We start from the raw sequence: 15,400 nt of genomic DNA on the forward strand, positions 1-15,400 counted from the left end.
CCTTTGACACTCACCAACTTTTATCAATGCACCATAGAAAATATCCTATCTGGATGCATCACGGCTTGGTATGACAACTGCTCTGCCCGGGACCGCAAGAAACTGCGGAGAGTTGTAGACACAGCCCAGCACATCACAGAAACCAGCCTCCCCTCCATGGACTCTGTCTATACCTCTCGCTGCCTTGGTGAAGCAGCCAGCATAATCAAAGACCCCGCCCACCTGGGTCATTCTCTCTTCTCTCCTCTCCCATCAGGCAGAAGATACAGGAGCCTGAGGGCACGTACCACCAGGCTCAAGGACAGCTTCTATCCCACAGTGATAAGACTATTGAATGGCTCCCTTATACGATGAGATGGACTCTTGACCTCACAATCTACTTTGTTATGAATTGCACCTTATTGTCTGCCTGCAGCTGTGACACTTTACTCTGTATTCTGATATTGTTTTTACCCTGTACTACCTTGATGCACTGTGTAATGAATCGATCTACATGAACAGTATGCAAGACAAGTTTTTCACTGTACCTCAGTACAAGTGAAAATAATAAACCAATACCGATACAAATCTGTAGACATTTGTTAGAGTTTTGCCATGGGATTATGAACCCATGACCTTCTGATCCAGATAACTTGTTGTGTGTGAAATGCCAGCTGGGTTTCCCACATTACAACATCATTGGTTGTAAAGCAGTTTTGAATGTCTTAAGGTTGTGACATTTGCAATAGCAATGCAGGCCTCTTCTTTGTTCCTTCTACTCATCCTTCATGACTGAAAGACTTTATTTAATGTCAATAGCCTTGACATCTCCCCCAATGTTTGAACTCCATTAACTGACAGTAAACGTTAATTCCCCCTCACCCTCATGGATCAACTGAAAAATGGTTCTATTGAAATGATCAGACTTCACCAATAAATTGATCATCAAACAACCATTTAAAATGGAACAGGTAGACTGTGACACGTGGATTAGCTGATACAGCAAAGGGCAGTTCAGGTAGATTTCATGCCGTGGAAAGATGATGTTTGGCGAGATTAACATTGTATTAGCTGGCAGCGACCTTTAGCCAGTGGATCCTGGATCCTGAGGGAACCATTGACGAGCATTAATGGTGCCTCAATGTGTTCAGGGCTTGGTATTGGGATTGGTTTATTATTGTCACATCAGATTCGATCAGATCAGATCTTTATTAGTCACATGTACATCGAAACACACAGTGGAATACATCTTTTGTGTTGAGTGTTCTGGCGGCAGCCCACAAGTGTCGCCACTCTTCCGGCGCCAACATAGCATGCCCACAACTTCCTAACCCGTGCGTCTTTGGAATGTGGGAGGAAACCAGAGCCCCCGGAGGAAACCCATGCAGTCACGGGGAGAACGTACAAACTCCTTACAGACAGTGGATGGAATTGAACCCGGGTCTCTGGCGCTGTAAAGCGTTACGCTAACCGCTACACTAGATGAAAAGCTTTTGTTTGCGTGCCACCCAGACAGATCATTCCATACGTAAGTATATTGAGATAGTAAAAAGGAAAACAGAATGCAGAATATAGTGTTACAGTTACAGAGAAAGTGCAGTGTGGATAGACAATAAGGTGCAAGGGCCACAATGAGGTACATTGGGAGATAATAGTTCATCTTTTAGCATATGAGAGGTCCATTCAAGAATCTGATAACAGTGGGATAGAAGCTGACCTTCAGTCTGGTGGTACGTGCTCTCAAGCTTTTGTATCTTCTGCCCAATGAGAGAGAGGAGAAGAGAGAATGAACGGGTTGGGAGGTGTCCTTGACTACGTTAGCTGCTTTCCCAAGGCAGCGGGAAGAGCAGACAGAGTCAGTGGAGCGGAGGCTGTTTTCTGCAATGTGCTGGGCTCTGCCCACAACTCTCTGCAATTTCTTGCAGTCTTGGGCAGAGCAGTTGCCGTGCCAAGCCGTGATGCATGTGGATAGGATGCTTTCTATGGTGCATCTGTAAACATTGGTGAGGGTCAATGGAGACACGCTGAATTTCCTTCACCTTCTGAGCAAGTGGAGGCACTGGTGTGCTTTCTTGGCACATCTGCACACTGCATTGAGGAAGTATGAAAGCTGCTGGACGTCAGAGGATGGAACAACTGGCCCATGCAGCCCAGTGGAGAATCCCAACTAAGACAAGCCCAGGGCCGGAGACACTTTGTGCCTGACCCTTCTGCTTTACACCAGTATTTAGTGCATGCTGACTTCCATTAAATGAAGCTACCTTTTTTCCTTCTTCAGCTCACAGAGTCAAAGAGTGAACATTACGGAAATAGACCCTTCAGTTCACTTGAGTCCACACCGACCATCAACCAACCATTAAAAATCAACATTAATTATTAATGTTTTCATTAATGTACATGAGCTAAAAGTGTTTTAGTTTCAAAACAACTTTAATTCTTAAAAAATAATTATTAATTTTTTTGAATTATTAAGATGCACTTAAATTGTTTTTAAATGTCCCTGAAGGTCAAAGAGAGGATTTGGCCTTTGAGAGTATTGGTATTTGTATTGGTTTATTATTGTCACTTGTACCGAGGTACAGTGAAAAACTTGTCTTGCACACTACTCGTACAGGTCAATTCATTACACAGTGCAGTTACATTGAATTAGTACAGAGTGTATTGAGGTAGTACAGGTAAAAACAATAACAGAAGACAGAGTAAAGTGTCACAGCTACAGGGAAGTGCATTGCAAGAAGACAATAAGGTGCAAGGTCATAACAAGGTAGATTGTGAGATCAAGAGTCCATCTCATCGTATGAGGAACCTTTCAATAGTCTTATCACTGTGGGATAGGAGCTTTCCTTGAGCCTGGTGCTATGTGCCCTCAGGCTCCTGTATTTTCTGCCTGATGGGAGAGGAGAGAAGAGAGAATGACCCGGGTGGGCAGGGTCTTTGATTATGTTGGCTGCTTCACCAAGGCAGCAAGAGGTAAAGACAGAGTCCATGCAGGGGAGGCTGGTTTCTGTGATGCGTTGGGCTGTGTCCACAACTCTCTGCAGTTTCTTGCACTCCTGGCAGAGCAGTTGCTGTACCAAGCCTTGATACATCCAGATAGGATGCTTTCTATGGTGCATTGATAAAAGTTGGTGAGTGTCAATGGGGAGTAGCAACATATCAATGGGCTGTTGGGACAGTTCAGGAGCGAGCCCTCAGGATCTGCTGCCTGAGGTCTGCTCACCACCTGTGGCTGCAATCCCTCCAGGAAATTGAGAACTATGTGAAATGCAAGTACCTGTTGGGAATCAGGTCAAACGTGAACCAGATCATTGCACTGAAAGGATTGACATTTGAAACGTTTGTAATGAGGGAAGTGAGTTTGGAATTCTGCCAACTTATGGATAGGCAGATTAATGGGTAGAAGAGTTTTTGAAAGTCAATAGAATAAAAGGCAGATGTGATGTAAAATGAGCTGTTGCTTTTTTATCATCCTATCTGGTGCCATCACCAAAGGCCAGTTTGCCACTTGTTAAGTTTTATATAAGCCTACAGTTAATCTTTCAAATAAATTCAACTGTCAACACTATCAGTTGGATATGGATTGTCTGTCATGTCTTATATTCAAGAACTCCATGAGAAACTAGAGAGATTAATACTGTTTAGAAACACATAGAATCCTATTTAATCATATTAGATTCACATAAAGCATCAAATAGGCTCATGGAATGTTGGAAATCAAAAACTTTAGATACTGAAAGTGTGAAATTAAAACCAAATCATGGGGAAACACTCAGCAGGTCAGGCAGCAACTGTGAAGAGAGAAACAGAATAAACATTTGAGGTCAAGGATTCTTCATCAAAATGCCAGGCATTTGACCTGAAATGTTAACTCTGTTTCTCTCTCCACAGATGCTGCCTGACCTGATGAGTGTTTCTAATATTTTCTTTTCTTATCTTGGAACGTTGCTCCAACTGTACAAAGCTTTGGTTAAACCACATTGAAAGCACTGCAAGCACCACATGGTCCGAACACTAGAGGGCATAGATATAGGGTAAGAGGTAAGAGATTTAAGAGGGGATCTGAGGGGGACCTTAGAGTGGTGAGTACCTGGATTGCACTCCCTGAGAGAGGGGTGGAAGTAAGGTAAGGTAAGATTTCTTTATTAGTCACATGTACATCGAAACACACAGTGAAATGCATCTTTTGCATAGAGTGTTCTAGGGGCAGCCCACAAGTGTTGCCATGCTTCCGGCTCCAACATAGCATGCCCACAACTCCCTAACCTGTACCTCTTTGGAATGTGGGAGGAAACCGGAGCACCCGGAGGAAACACACGCAGACACGGGGAGAATGTACAAACTCCTTACACACAGCGGCTGGAATTGAACCTGGGTCGCTGGCGCTGTAATAGCATTACGCTAACCGCTACACTACTGTGCCTGCCCTAGAGTAGAGTCACTGATGGCACTTAAGAAGTGTCTAAACAAATATTTGAATTGCTTTGGCATACAAGGCTACAGACCAAATGTTGGAAGATGGGATTATTACAAATAAGTACCCACTAGTTCCCTCCACCTTTTTATATTGGCTATCTCCCCTCAATCTTTCAGTCCAGATGAAGGGTCTCGACCCAAAATGTTGACTGTCCATTTCCATCCATTGATGTGAAAACCTGCCTTCCTTCTGTGGACTCTGTCTACACTTCTCGCTGCCTCAGTAAAGCAACCAGCATAATCAAAGACTCCTCCCACCCCAGATATTCTCTCTTCTCCCCCCTCCCACTGGGCTGAAGATACAAAAGCCTGAAAACACATATCATCAGGCTCAAGGACAGCTTCTACCCTGCTGTTATAAGACTAATGAATGGTCCCCTAGTACGATAAGATGGACTATTGACCCCACAATCCATCTTGCCATGGCCTTGCACGTTATTGTCTGCTGCACTGTACTTTCTCTGTAACTGTAGCACTATATTCTGCATTCTGTTATTGCTTTTCCCTTGTACTACCTTGGTGAACTGATGTTGTGAAAAGATCTGTATGGATGGCATGCAAAACAAAGTTTTTAATTGTACGTTGGTACATGTTACAATAATAAATTACCAATTAGTTAGGTGGACATGGTGGACCAATGGCCTGTTTCGCTGCCGTCTCTTTGACCACACCTAAGGAATAATACAGTGTCCTTGGAGGGAAGGCAGTGTAGATTTACCAGAATAATACCTGGATTTGCCAAGAGAGATTCCACAATCTAGGTTTATAATCCCTGGAATTTAGAAGATTAATGTGAGGGTGGAGAGTGGGAAGGGATGATTTGATCAATGGAAGAATTCAGCAGGTCAAGCAACATCTGTGGTGACGAAAGGTGTACGTTGATGTTTTGAGTTAAGACCTGCATCGGGACTGGTATGATTTATGAAGAGAAGCTATTTCCACTGTACAGTGAAACTAGGACCAAGGGATCATTGTCCAGAGAACATTGGTAGAGATAACCATACAGAAATAAAGCTGAAGGTAGGAAAAACTATTATGGAAAAGGAGTGGTGAATATTTGTGGCTGTCTTTTGTAAATGGCAACAGATTTCAGGCCATTTATTTCTGTTTAACCAGAGATTGACTGTTTTATTTGTATGAAAAGATAAAAGCAGAAAAGGCTGGAAATACTCAGGAGGTCAGGCAGCATCTGGGCAGAAAAACAGAGCTAATGTTTCAGGCTGATGAAAGACCATCAACCTGAAACATTAACTGCATCTGTCTTCGCAGATACTGTCTGACCTGCTGACTATCTCCAACATACTCCAGTATCTGCAGTTCCTCCTTTACTATTAAGAAGCAAGATGAGTTCAGTCACAGATCAGCCACAATTCCTGAAAGGACTCAAAAGAGCCTATTTGTGTTTGTATGTTCCTGTAGTTCTTTGCTCTGTGACCCAATATACTGTAAGTCATTGAATCACAAAGTCGTAGAGAAAGGTAGCCCACCATGTCCATGCCAACAGCAATCACCTATTTACACCAATCCTGCAATAATTCCCAGTGTCAACCTCCCCACATTCCCATCAACTGCTCCCAGATTCCACCACTTACGTAAATGAATGTGTAGTAGCCAATTAACCCACCAACCCACATGTCTTTGGGATATGGGAGGAAACCAGAGCACTCGCGGGAAACCCATGTAGTCACAGGGACACCGTACAAACTCCACGCATAAGCAGCACCTGAGGTCACAATCAAACCTGGGTCTCTGGTGCTGTGAGGCAGCTGCTCTATGAGCTGTGCCATTGTGCCACCCAAGCCGTTGATACAAGAAATGAAACAAGTAGTGTGGAAGGTGGTGGTAATGATGCAATGGCGCAACAGTGAAGAAACCAGTTGTTCATATCCACAAATCCAAGCCAGAGCTGATGATCTACATGAGCCTGTCCTTACCACATTACAATAGCATTTTCCTTCTTCCTCGTGGGAAGTCAAAGAGTTGCACAACACAGAAACTGGCCTATGGCCCAGCTTGTGCATGGCAATCATTAAATACCTATCTATGCTAATCTCACGTAACCGCTTTAGGTCCCTGATCTTCAATGCCATGGCATTTTGTGTACTTGGAGATGTTTCATAAATGCCGTAAGGGTATCATAATTGGTAAATTTATTCTTGTCACGTGTACTGAGATACAGCAAAAAGCTTTTGTTCTGCGTGCTATCCAGTCAAGTCATTCTATACATAAGTACATCTAGGTAGTATAAAAGGAAAACAGAATGCAGAATATAGTGTTACAGTCACAGAGAAAGTGCAGTGCAGGTAGACAAAGGGCCATGATGAGGTAGACTGAGAGATCAAGAGTTCATCTTTGTTGTATAAGAAGTCCGTTCAAGAGTCTTATAACAGCAGGGTAGAAGCTATTCCTGAGCTTGGTAGTACATTTTCTCTTGGTGGTATCTTCGGCCCAATGAGAGGGGGGAGAAGAGAGATGATCAGGTATTATTGCTATTGGTATTGGTTTATTATTGTCACTTGTACCGAGGTACAGTGAAAAACTTGTCTTGCATACTGATCGTACAGGTCAATTCATTACACAGTGCAGTTACATTGAGTTAGTACAGAGTGCATTGATGTAGTACAGGTGAAAACAATAACAGTACAGAGTAAACTGTCACAGCTGCAGAGAAAGTGCAGTGCAATAAGGTGCAAGGTCACAACAAGGTAGATCATGAGGTCAGAGTCCATCTCATCGTATAAGGGAACCGTTCAATAGTCTTATCAAAGTAGGGTAGAAGCTGTCCTTAAGCCTGGTGGTACGTGCCCTCAGGCTCCTGTATCTTCTACCTGATGGAAGAGGAGAGAAGAGAGAATGACCAGGGTGAGAGGGGTTCTTGATTATGTTGGCTTGTGGTCTTGGACATATTAACCTGCGTTGCATGCAGGTAGGATACTTTCTATCATGCAATAGTAAAAATTGGTGAGAGTCATTGGGGACATGCCAAATTTCCTCAGCCTTCATATGTTTATCTAGCTTCTTCTATAATCTCTGCTTTTCACCTCATCTAGCCCTTCTGGCAGTGAATTCCACCTTCTAAGCACCTTAGCACATCATCATCCCTGAATCTTTTGGAAGAAGGCTTGTATCCAACACAAATCAATAGAGTGAAAGACTTGTCTGTCTATCCTTACTGATTACCCTTGAGAGCAAACAAAGGTGAGCAACACAGATGATGAGATATCAAGCATTTCAGATATGAGCAAGAGTTAAGGATGTTTTATGAGCACAAAGGAGACTTCAAGGTTGCAGATTAAAAGCTACCAAACATATCGATGAGGTTTGACTTAGGGAAATTCTTCATCGTTGTTAAATCGTTCAACCCGCAGAAAGAAAGATGCACATAAAGCAAATTCCTTCGTAAGAAGAGAGGAAGTTGGAGTGAATCTTTTCCTTCATGAGAAGTCAGTGCAGCAGATGGTATAAATGGGTCAAGAGGCAATTAGATATAATCGGAAGTGGGAAGAGATTGAAAGAGAAAATGAGGGTGTGGGTGGATATTGCTTCGCAAATGAATTGTCATTTCAGGTGGAATTTGCTCTTGGGTCATGAGTGAATGGGATTTGGGAGTTTTTTGCACATGAAAATCAGGTGGTGTATGAAACCAAGCGATAGCCATTTGTTCATGCTCAGTCTCTCCCTGTCACCTTTTATCTTAATTTCTTCTCTAAAAATTTCAGTGCGTATTAAGTTGTTCACTTCATTGGAGTTACTTAAAGAAGAGCTAGATCATTTTTTGAAATATTAGGGAGAATGAGGACTCTGGGGAACTGGCGCAGAAGAGGAGTTGAGACCTGGATCAGATCAGCCATGAACATGTTGAATGACAGGGCAGGCTTGAGGGACGAGTTGGCCTGCTCCAGCTTCTGTTTCCTTATGTTCTAATTGGTAAATTGGTAATTGGTTTATTATTGTCACATGTACCGAGGTACAGTGAAAAACTTATCTTGCATATCGTTCATACAGATCAATTCATTACAACAGAGCATTGAGTTAGTACAAGGTAAAACAATAACAGAATGCAGAATAAAGTGTTACAGTTACAGAGAAAGTGCAGTGCAGGCAGACAATAAATTGATAAATTGGTTTATTATTGACACATGTACCACAGTGAAAACCTTTGTTTTGCATCCCATCCATACAGATCATTTAATTTCAACAGTGCATTGAGGCAGTACAAGGGAAAACAATAACAGAATGCAGAATAAAATGTTACAGTTACAGAGAAAGTGCAGTGCAGGCAGACAGTAAGATGCAAGGGCCATGACGAGGTAGATTGTGATCTCAAAAGTTCATCTTATTGTACTAGAGGACCGTTCAATAGTTTTATAACAGTGGGATAGAAGCTGTCCTTGAGCCTGGCGGTACGTGCTTTCAGGCTTTTTTATCTTCTGCCTGATGGGAGGGGGGAGAAGAAAGAATGTCCGGGGTGAGTGGGGTCTTTGATTATGTCGGCTGCTTTACCGAGGCAGTGAGAAGTGTAGGCAGAGTCAATGGACAGGGGGCTGGTTTCCATGATGTGCTGAGCTGTGTCCACAACTCTCTGCAGTTTCTTGTGGTCTCGGGTAGAGCAGCTGCCATACCAAGCTATGATGCAGTGCATGCTTCACTTCCATAGTATAATTATACAGCAAAAAGGAAGCCATTCATCTTACGATTGCTCTTTGTACAGAAATTAAGTGATACTCACTCCCCCACTTGGCCCTGTCAATTATTTTCCCTCAACTCCCTACCCAGTTCTCTTCTGATTGGTTGATTCCACCACCGTTAAAGAGTGTAAGATGACAATTTGCAGTCACCATTACAGAGACTATATTTAAAATTCAACATTTATTTAATTAACTGAATTGAATGTTCCCCAGTTACTATGGCCGGATTTAAACTCATGTCTGGGAAATATTAATTTAACCACCACACTGCCAAATCAGAAAGGAGTATCCAACCACAAGTCTGTAAACCAGGAACTGGGAGTCCTTCAACACAACATCACTAAAGCACTTATTAATTGTTCTGACCTCTGCCCTGTCTCGTAACCCCAGGCCTCCAGAGTTTATTTTTCATCGGACATCTCAGTCGAGGGTGTGAAATGTTGCTATCCTTGCAATGGTGAGTTATTCCTCAAGCTTGACTTTGAGCTGTCACGAGAAAGCTTGGCTTTTTAATTTAAGGTGTTTTATTCCACAAACAGCTACAGGTTTTAGAGAATTATTTGATGATGAGTGGGATCTACTTCAAGGGCACGTTTAAATATTGGAAGTTTCCCTGGGGTGATGCTGTCATTACAGTTAAAGAGAAAAATCTCTAAACCCCTTCAAAATACTCAATTGTGTGTAGTTTACTGGCAGCCTGACAACAAACAAATTAGTTTTTTTTCAAAACAAGATGAAAGAATTGTTTTATTGGGTGACTTCACTATTAATCTGGTCAACTTCTAATCACTTCTAGACATTAAAAACAAGGAAAAAAAACCTTATGTTTGACAGTAAGGTATGTGATATGGATTTTCATCTCAGATATTTTGAAGCTTGCAGTTCCAACAAAATGAGCTCCTGTAAACAATAGGAATATCTTTGTTGTTTGACTTTGTTTCCCTTATACTTGTCTCACCTTCTGAAGGTTATGATCAGCTGCCTCGGAGCTGTGGTTTTCAATTCATAGAGTCATAGAGTCGTAAAGTCAGAGTGTGATACAGGAAAGATGTGCGGGTCCTGGAGAGGGTCCAGAGGAAGTTCACAAGAATGATCCCGGGAATGAAAGGCTTGATGTATGAGGAGCATTTGATGGGTCTGGGTCTGCACTCGATGGCATTCAGAAGGATGAGGGGAGATCTCATTGAAGCCTACTGAATACTGAAAGGCCTGGATAGCGTGGACGTGGAGAGGATGTTTCCATTAGTAGGAGAGTCTGGGATCCGAAGGCACAGCTTCAGAATAAAGGGACATCCCTTCAAAAATAAGATGAGGAAGAATTTCTTCAGCTAGCAGGTGGTGAATCTGTGGAATTCATTGCCACAGAGGGCTGTGGAGGCCAAGTCATTGGGTGTTTTTAAGGCAGAGATTGATAGGTTCTTGATTGGTAAGGGGGTTAAGGGTTATGAGGAGAAGGTGGGTGAATGGGGTTGAAAAAAAATCAGCCATCATTGAATGGTGGAACAACCTTGATAGGCCAAATGGCCTAATTCTGCTCATATATCCTATGGACCTATGACTGCGTACTCAACAAGTACACATCAGTACTAATCCCATAGCTTCCTATTCATTGGAGATTCAAATGCTCATTTAGGTGCTCCTTAAATGTCGTGGGGGAGTTCCTGCTTCTTTTACCTTGTCAGGCAATGTGTTTTCCATCTACCATCCTAATAATAAAATAATAAAACAAGTCTTCCTCAGATTCCCTCGAAACCTTGCACCTCCCTCCTTAAACCCATGCCCTCTGGTCCTAGGCACCTCTTCCACCTCTCGTCTTGTCGGATGCCGCCTAAAATTGTTGATTTTATTCATTATCCTCTGCATATAGCATTCCTGTAAGCATGCCTTGGAATCATTTTCTTGCTAATTAGAAACTCTATATCGATTTAAGTTGTTGTTGTGAACCTGGATAGACATCAAGCTGACTGCAAAAGCATGCATTGATATATTGATGATGGAAATTCAACAGAACGTTGAAGCAGGTAGAGAGAGTGCAGAAGAGGTTCACCAGGATGTTGTTCTGGATGGGAGAGACTGAGCTGTAAGGAGAGGTTGGACAAACTTGGGTTGTTTTCTCTGCAATGTCGGAGGCTGAGGGGAGACCTGACAGAAGTTTATCAAATTATGAGAGGCTTAGGTGAGGTAAAATCAGAATCAAAATCAGATTTATTATCTCTGACTTATTCGATGGGAAATTTGCTGTTTTGCGGCAAAGGCAGAAAATTACTGTAAATGACAAAGATAAATGAATACTGCAAAAAAAAGGAATAATGAGGTAACGTTCACGGGTTCATGGACCGTTCAGAAATCCGATGGCCGAGGAGAAGAAACTGTTTTTGAATCGTTGAGTGTGGGTCTTCAGGCTCCTGCACCTCCTCCCCAATGGTAGTAATGAGAAGAGGCATGTCCTGGATGATGAGGGTCCTTAGTGATGGATGCGGCCTTCGTGAGTCACCGCCTCTTGAAGATGTCCTCGATGGTGCGGAGGGTTGTGCCCGTGATGCAGTCCCAGGATGGAGGTAGAAAATATGAGCAGGATGGGTTTAAGGTGAGAGGAGGAAAGTTTAAAGAAGACCTGTGAGTCAAATCTTTTACCCTTTGACTGGTAGGTGCCTGGAACACACTGCCAGGGGAGATGGTGGAAGGAGATAGGACAGCGATGCTTAAGAGGCATTTAGACAGGCACATAAACAGGAGGGGAACGGAGGGATAGAGACTGTGTGCAGCAGATGGGATTAGTAAGGTTGGCATCATGGTCGGTGCAGACAACATGGGCTGAAGGGCCTGTTCCTGCGCTAAGATGAGATAAGATACCTTTATTCGTCACATGCACACTGAACCACACAGTGAAATACATCTTTTGTTTAGAGTGTTCTGGGGGCAGCCAGCAAGTGTCGCCACGCTTCCGGCGCCAACATAGTACGCCCACAGCTTCCTAACCTGTACGTCTTTGGAATGTGGGAGGAAACCGGAGCACCCGGAGGAAACCCATGCAGACATGGGGAGAACGTACAAACTCCTTACAGACAGCGGCCAGAATTGAACCTGGGTCGCTGGCACTGTAAAGCGTTACGCTAACTGCTACACTACCGTGCCTGCTGTACTGTTCTATGTTCTATTTCCATAACCTACGTGTTGACATTCTCTTTGTTTATATTTCTCTAGATAACTCGGTGAGCATACTCGCAAGGCACAGTGGGTTCAACCGACAGAAACAGGATGTTTATCTTCTCCCCCTCATAATCTCGGACAGTGGGAGCCCGCCCATGAGTAGTACCAACACCCTCACCATCCGTGTCTGTGGCTGCAGTGCTGATGGGAGTGTACAATCCTGCAATGTTGAAGCTTTTGTCCTTCCCATTGGGTTAAGCATGGGGGCTCTAATCGCGATCTTGGCCTGCATTATCCTCCTCCTGGGTATGTACGAGTTTCCAACATATTGTTCATCGAGACAGGCTGCAGTATGTGCAGCCATTGACTGTGGGGGTCTTCTCAACTGCGAGTTTGTGCCCCCTGTCTGCGTTGCTGCTTACTGTACAAGGGTTGGAATGTTGCACTGTTGGAGACAGTATCAATCAGGCCTGATCATATTGAATGGCAATGCAGGCTTGAAGGGCCTGTTTAAGTTCAGGTTCAAGTTTATTGCTGCAGGCATACATACATAGGGTATAAATGCCATGAAAATGAGCTTTTTGCAGCAGCAGCACAGTACATTATAAACTGCGAAACATAAGTTAACATAGAGACACAAGAGACTGCAGATGCTGGAATCTGGAGCAACACACAAGATCCTGGAGGGACTCCACAGGTCAGGCAGCATCCGTGGAGAGAAGTATCGAGACCATCAGGACATCTGGATGAAGGGTCTCAACTGGAAACGTCGACTGTCCATTTCTCTCCATGGATGCTGCCTGGTCTGCTGAGTTCCTCCAGCATCTTATTTGTTGCATAAGTTACCTTAAACTTAAATGAACATAAATCACATATAACTTACACATGTGCAAAAATGAACAACAAAAGAAACATAACGACACTACTGCAAGTTGAGAGAGAGAAAAAGAAATAAGAGTCTTAGGTAGTATTGGGAGCTCCTGCTCCTACTTTCCTGTGTTCTCATGCATTGGAGATGCCACCTTTTGGATGAGATGTCAGACTGATGTCCCACGTGGTCTCTCAGTGGACATACATCATCCTGTGGCACCGGTCAACGATGCACAAGGGGAAGCTCCCCGCCACTCTGAACATAAAACATAGAACCCTACAGCACAGGAACAGGCCCTTCAGTCCACAATCTCTATGCTGACCATCATGTCAATTTGAACTGCATATGGTCCGTATCCCTCCATTCCCTGCCTGTTCATGTCCCTGTATAAATGCCTCTTAAACACTGCTATTGTATCTGCTTCCACCACTGCCCCTGACAGCGCATTCCAGGCACCAACCACTCTCTGTGTAAAACACCTACCTCTGACATCTCCCTAAACTTTCCTCCACTCACCTTAGATGGATGTCCTCTGATATTGGCCATTGCCACCCTGGGGAAAAGGTCATGGCTACCCACTCTATCTATCCCTCTCATAATCTTATACACCTCGATCAAGTCGCCCCTCATCATCCATCGGTCCAAAGAGAAAAGCCCTAGCTCAACTTTCCTCATAAGACATGTTCTCTAATCCAGGCAGCATCCTGGTAAATCTCCTCTGCACCCTCTCTAAAGCTTCCACATCCTTCCTATAATGAGGCGACCAGAACTGAACACAATACTCCAAGTGTGGTCTAACCAGAGTTTTATAGACCTGCAACATTACCTTGCGGCTCTTGAACTCAGTCCCCCGATGAATGAAAGCCAACACACCGTACAGCTTCTTAACCACCCTACCAACTTACATGGCAACCATCTATGGATGTGGACCCCAAGATCTCTCTGTTCCTCCACACTGCTCAGAATCCTGCCATTAACCTTGTACTCTGTTACAGGCACAATTATTTACTGGAAATTGTATGGAGCTGGTGTCTGTTGAGCTGTTGGGCATACTGTAGTCACAGACACTTCTGGTTAGTTTCTGGGGTCCAGTGTGAGCTAAGGGAAATCACAGAATCATATTCCTGTTTTGTCCCACTCACACAAGTAGCTGATCCAAGCAGTTCACTTTCAATACCTCAGGCAGCAGTAGCCAGGTGGTTATGTCACAGGGTTAGAAATCCAGCCACTGTCTGTAAGGAGTTTGTATGTTCTCCCCGTGTCTGCGTGGGCTTCCTCCGGGTGCTCCGGTTTCCTCCCATGTTCCAAAGACGTACGGGTTAGGAAGTTGTGGGCATGCTATGTTGGCGCCGGAAGCGTGGCGACATTTGCGGGCTGCCCCCAGAACAGTCTACGCAAAAGATGCATTTTACTGTGTTTCGACGTACATGTGACTAATAAAGATATCTATGACCAGACATTTGTATCCCAACATAGCATTTAAATTTAATTACATTAAGCATATTTGAAATTTAAAAGACCATTAGAAACTCGAGCAACAATCAATCTGCTGGAGGGACTCAGCGGGTCGAGCAGCATCTGTGGTAGGAAGGGCATTGTCAACGTTTCACATCCAAACCCTGCATCAGGACTGAGAGTGGAGAGGGGAGATGGCTGGTTCATAAAGGAGAGAGGAGTGGTGATAATGGATTCCAAGGTGATTGGTGGACTGAGGAGGGGTGTAAGATGAGAAGCAGGTCGTACCAGGTAGGGGAGGGGAGTGGGGGAGGAGCTAGGAGACAGTGGCGGGTGAATGATAAAGTGTCACCATTAGAACTCAGTTGATTCATAAATATGATGCCTATTACTCCAGACACAAAATAAAGTGGTTGAGTCTTAACTATCCCATGAAGTACACCAGCAATCTCTCAGTTGCAATACCAAATCAAAATATCGTATGTATTGCAAAATCTGAAATAAAGCAGCAAATGCTGGAATTACTCAGATGCCACCTGACCTGGTGAGTATTTCCAGCATTTTCAGTTTTGTTCTGCTGCCTTTACCACATGAATCATCAATAGTGTAATTAAGGATGGGAATTAAATTGTGGCCTTTCCAGCAATACACACATCCCTGAAAAAATCTTGAGAAATTATTGAGCTATCATCTACCTGATGAGGAATATTGGGATAAGGAGAATAGGCATAAAGATAGAAGGAAGTTGGAATAATGAGCAAGAAATAATGATAAATTGGTTTAT

At 43.5% G+C, this 15,400-nt stretch overlaps 1 protein-coding gene across 1 annotated transcript in view; it reads left to right on the forward strand.

The window, feature by feature from the left end:
* Window positions 1-15,400, forward strand: part of cdh8 (cadherin 8) — a 249,829-nt gene that overhangs the window by 232,050 nt on the left and 2,379 nt on the right. Inside the window, exon 11 of the mRNA XM_052028021.1 lies at window positions 12,345-12,596. Coding sequence (XP_051883981.1) covers window positions 12,345-12,596 — 252 coding nt within the window. The remainder of the gene's footprint in view (window positions 1-12,344; window positions 12,597-15,400) is intronic.

Source organism: Pristis pectinata, chromosome 13, assembly GCF_009764475.1.
Source record: "Pristis pectinata isolate sPriPec2 chromosome 13, sPriPec2.1.pri, whole genome shotgun sequence".
NCBI lineage: Eukaryota > Metazoa > Chordata > Chondrichthyes > Rhinopristiformes > Pristidae > Pristis > Pristis pectinata.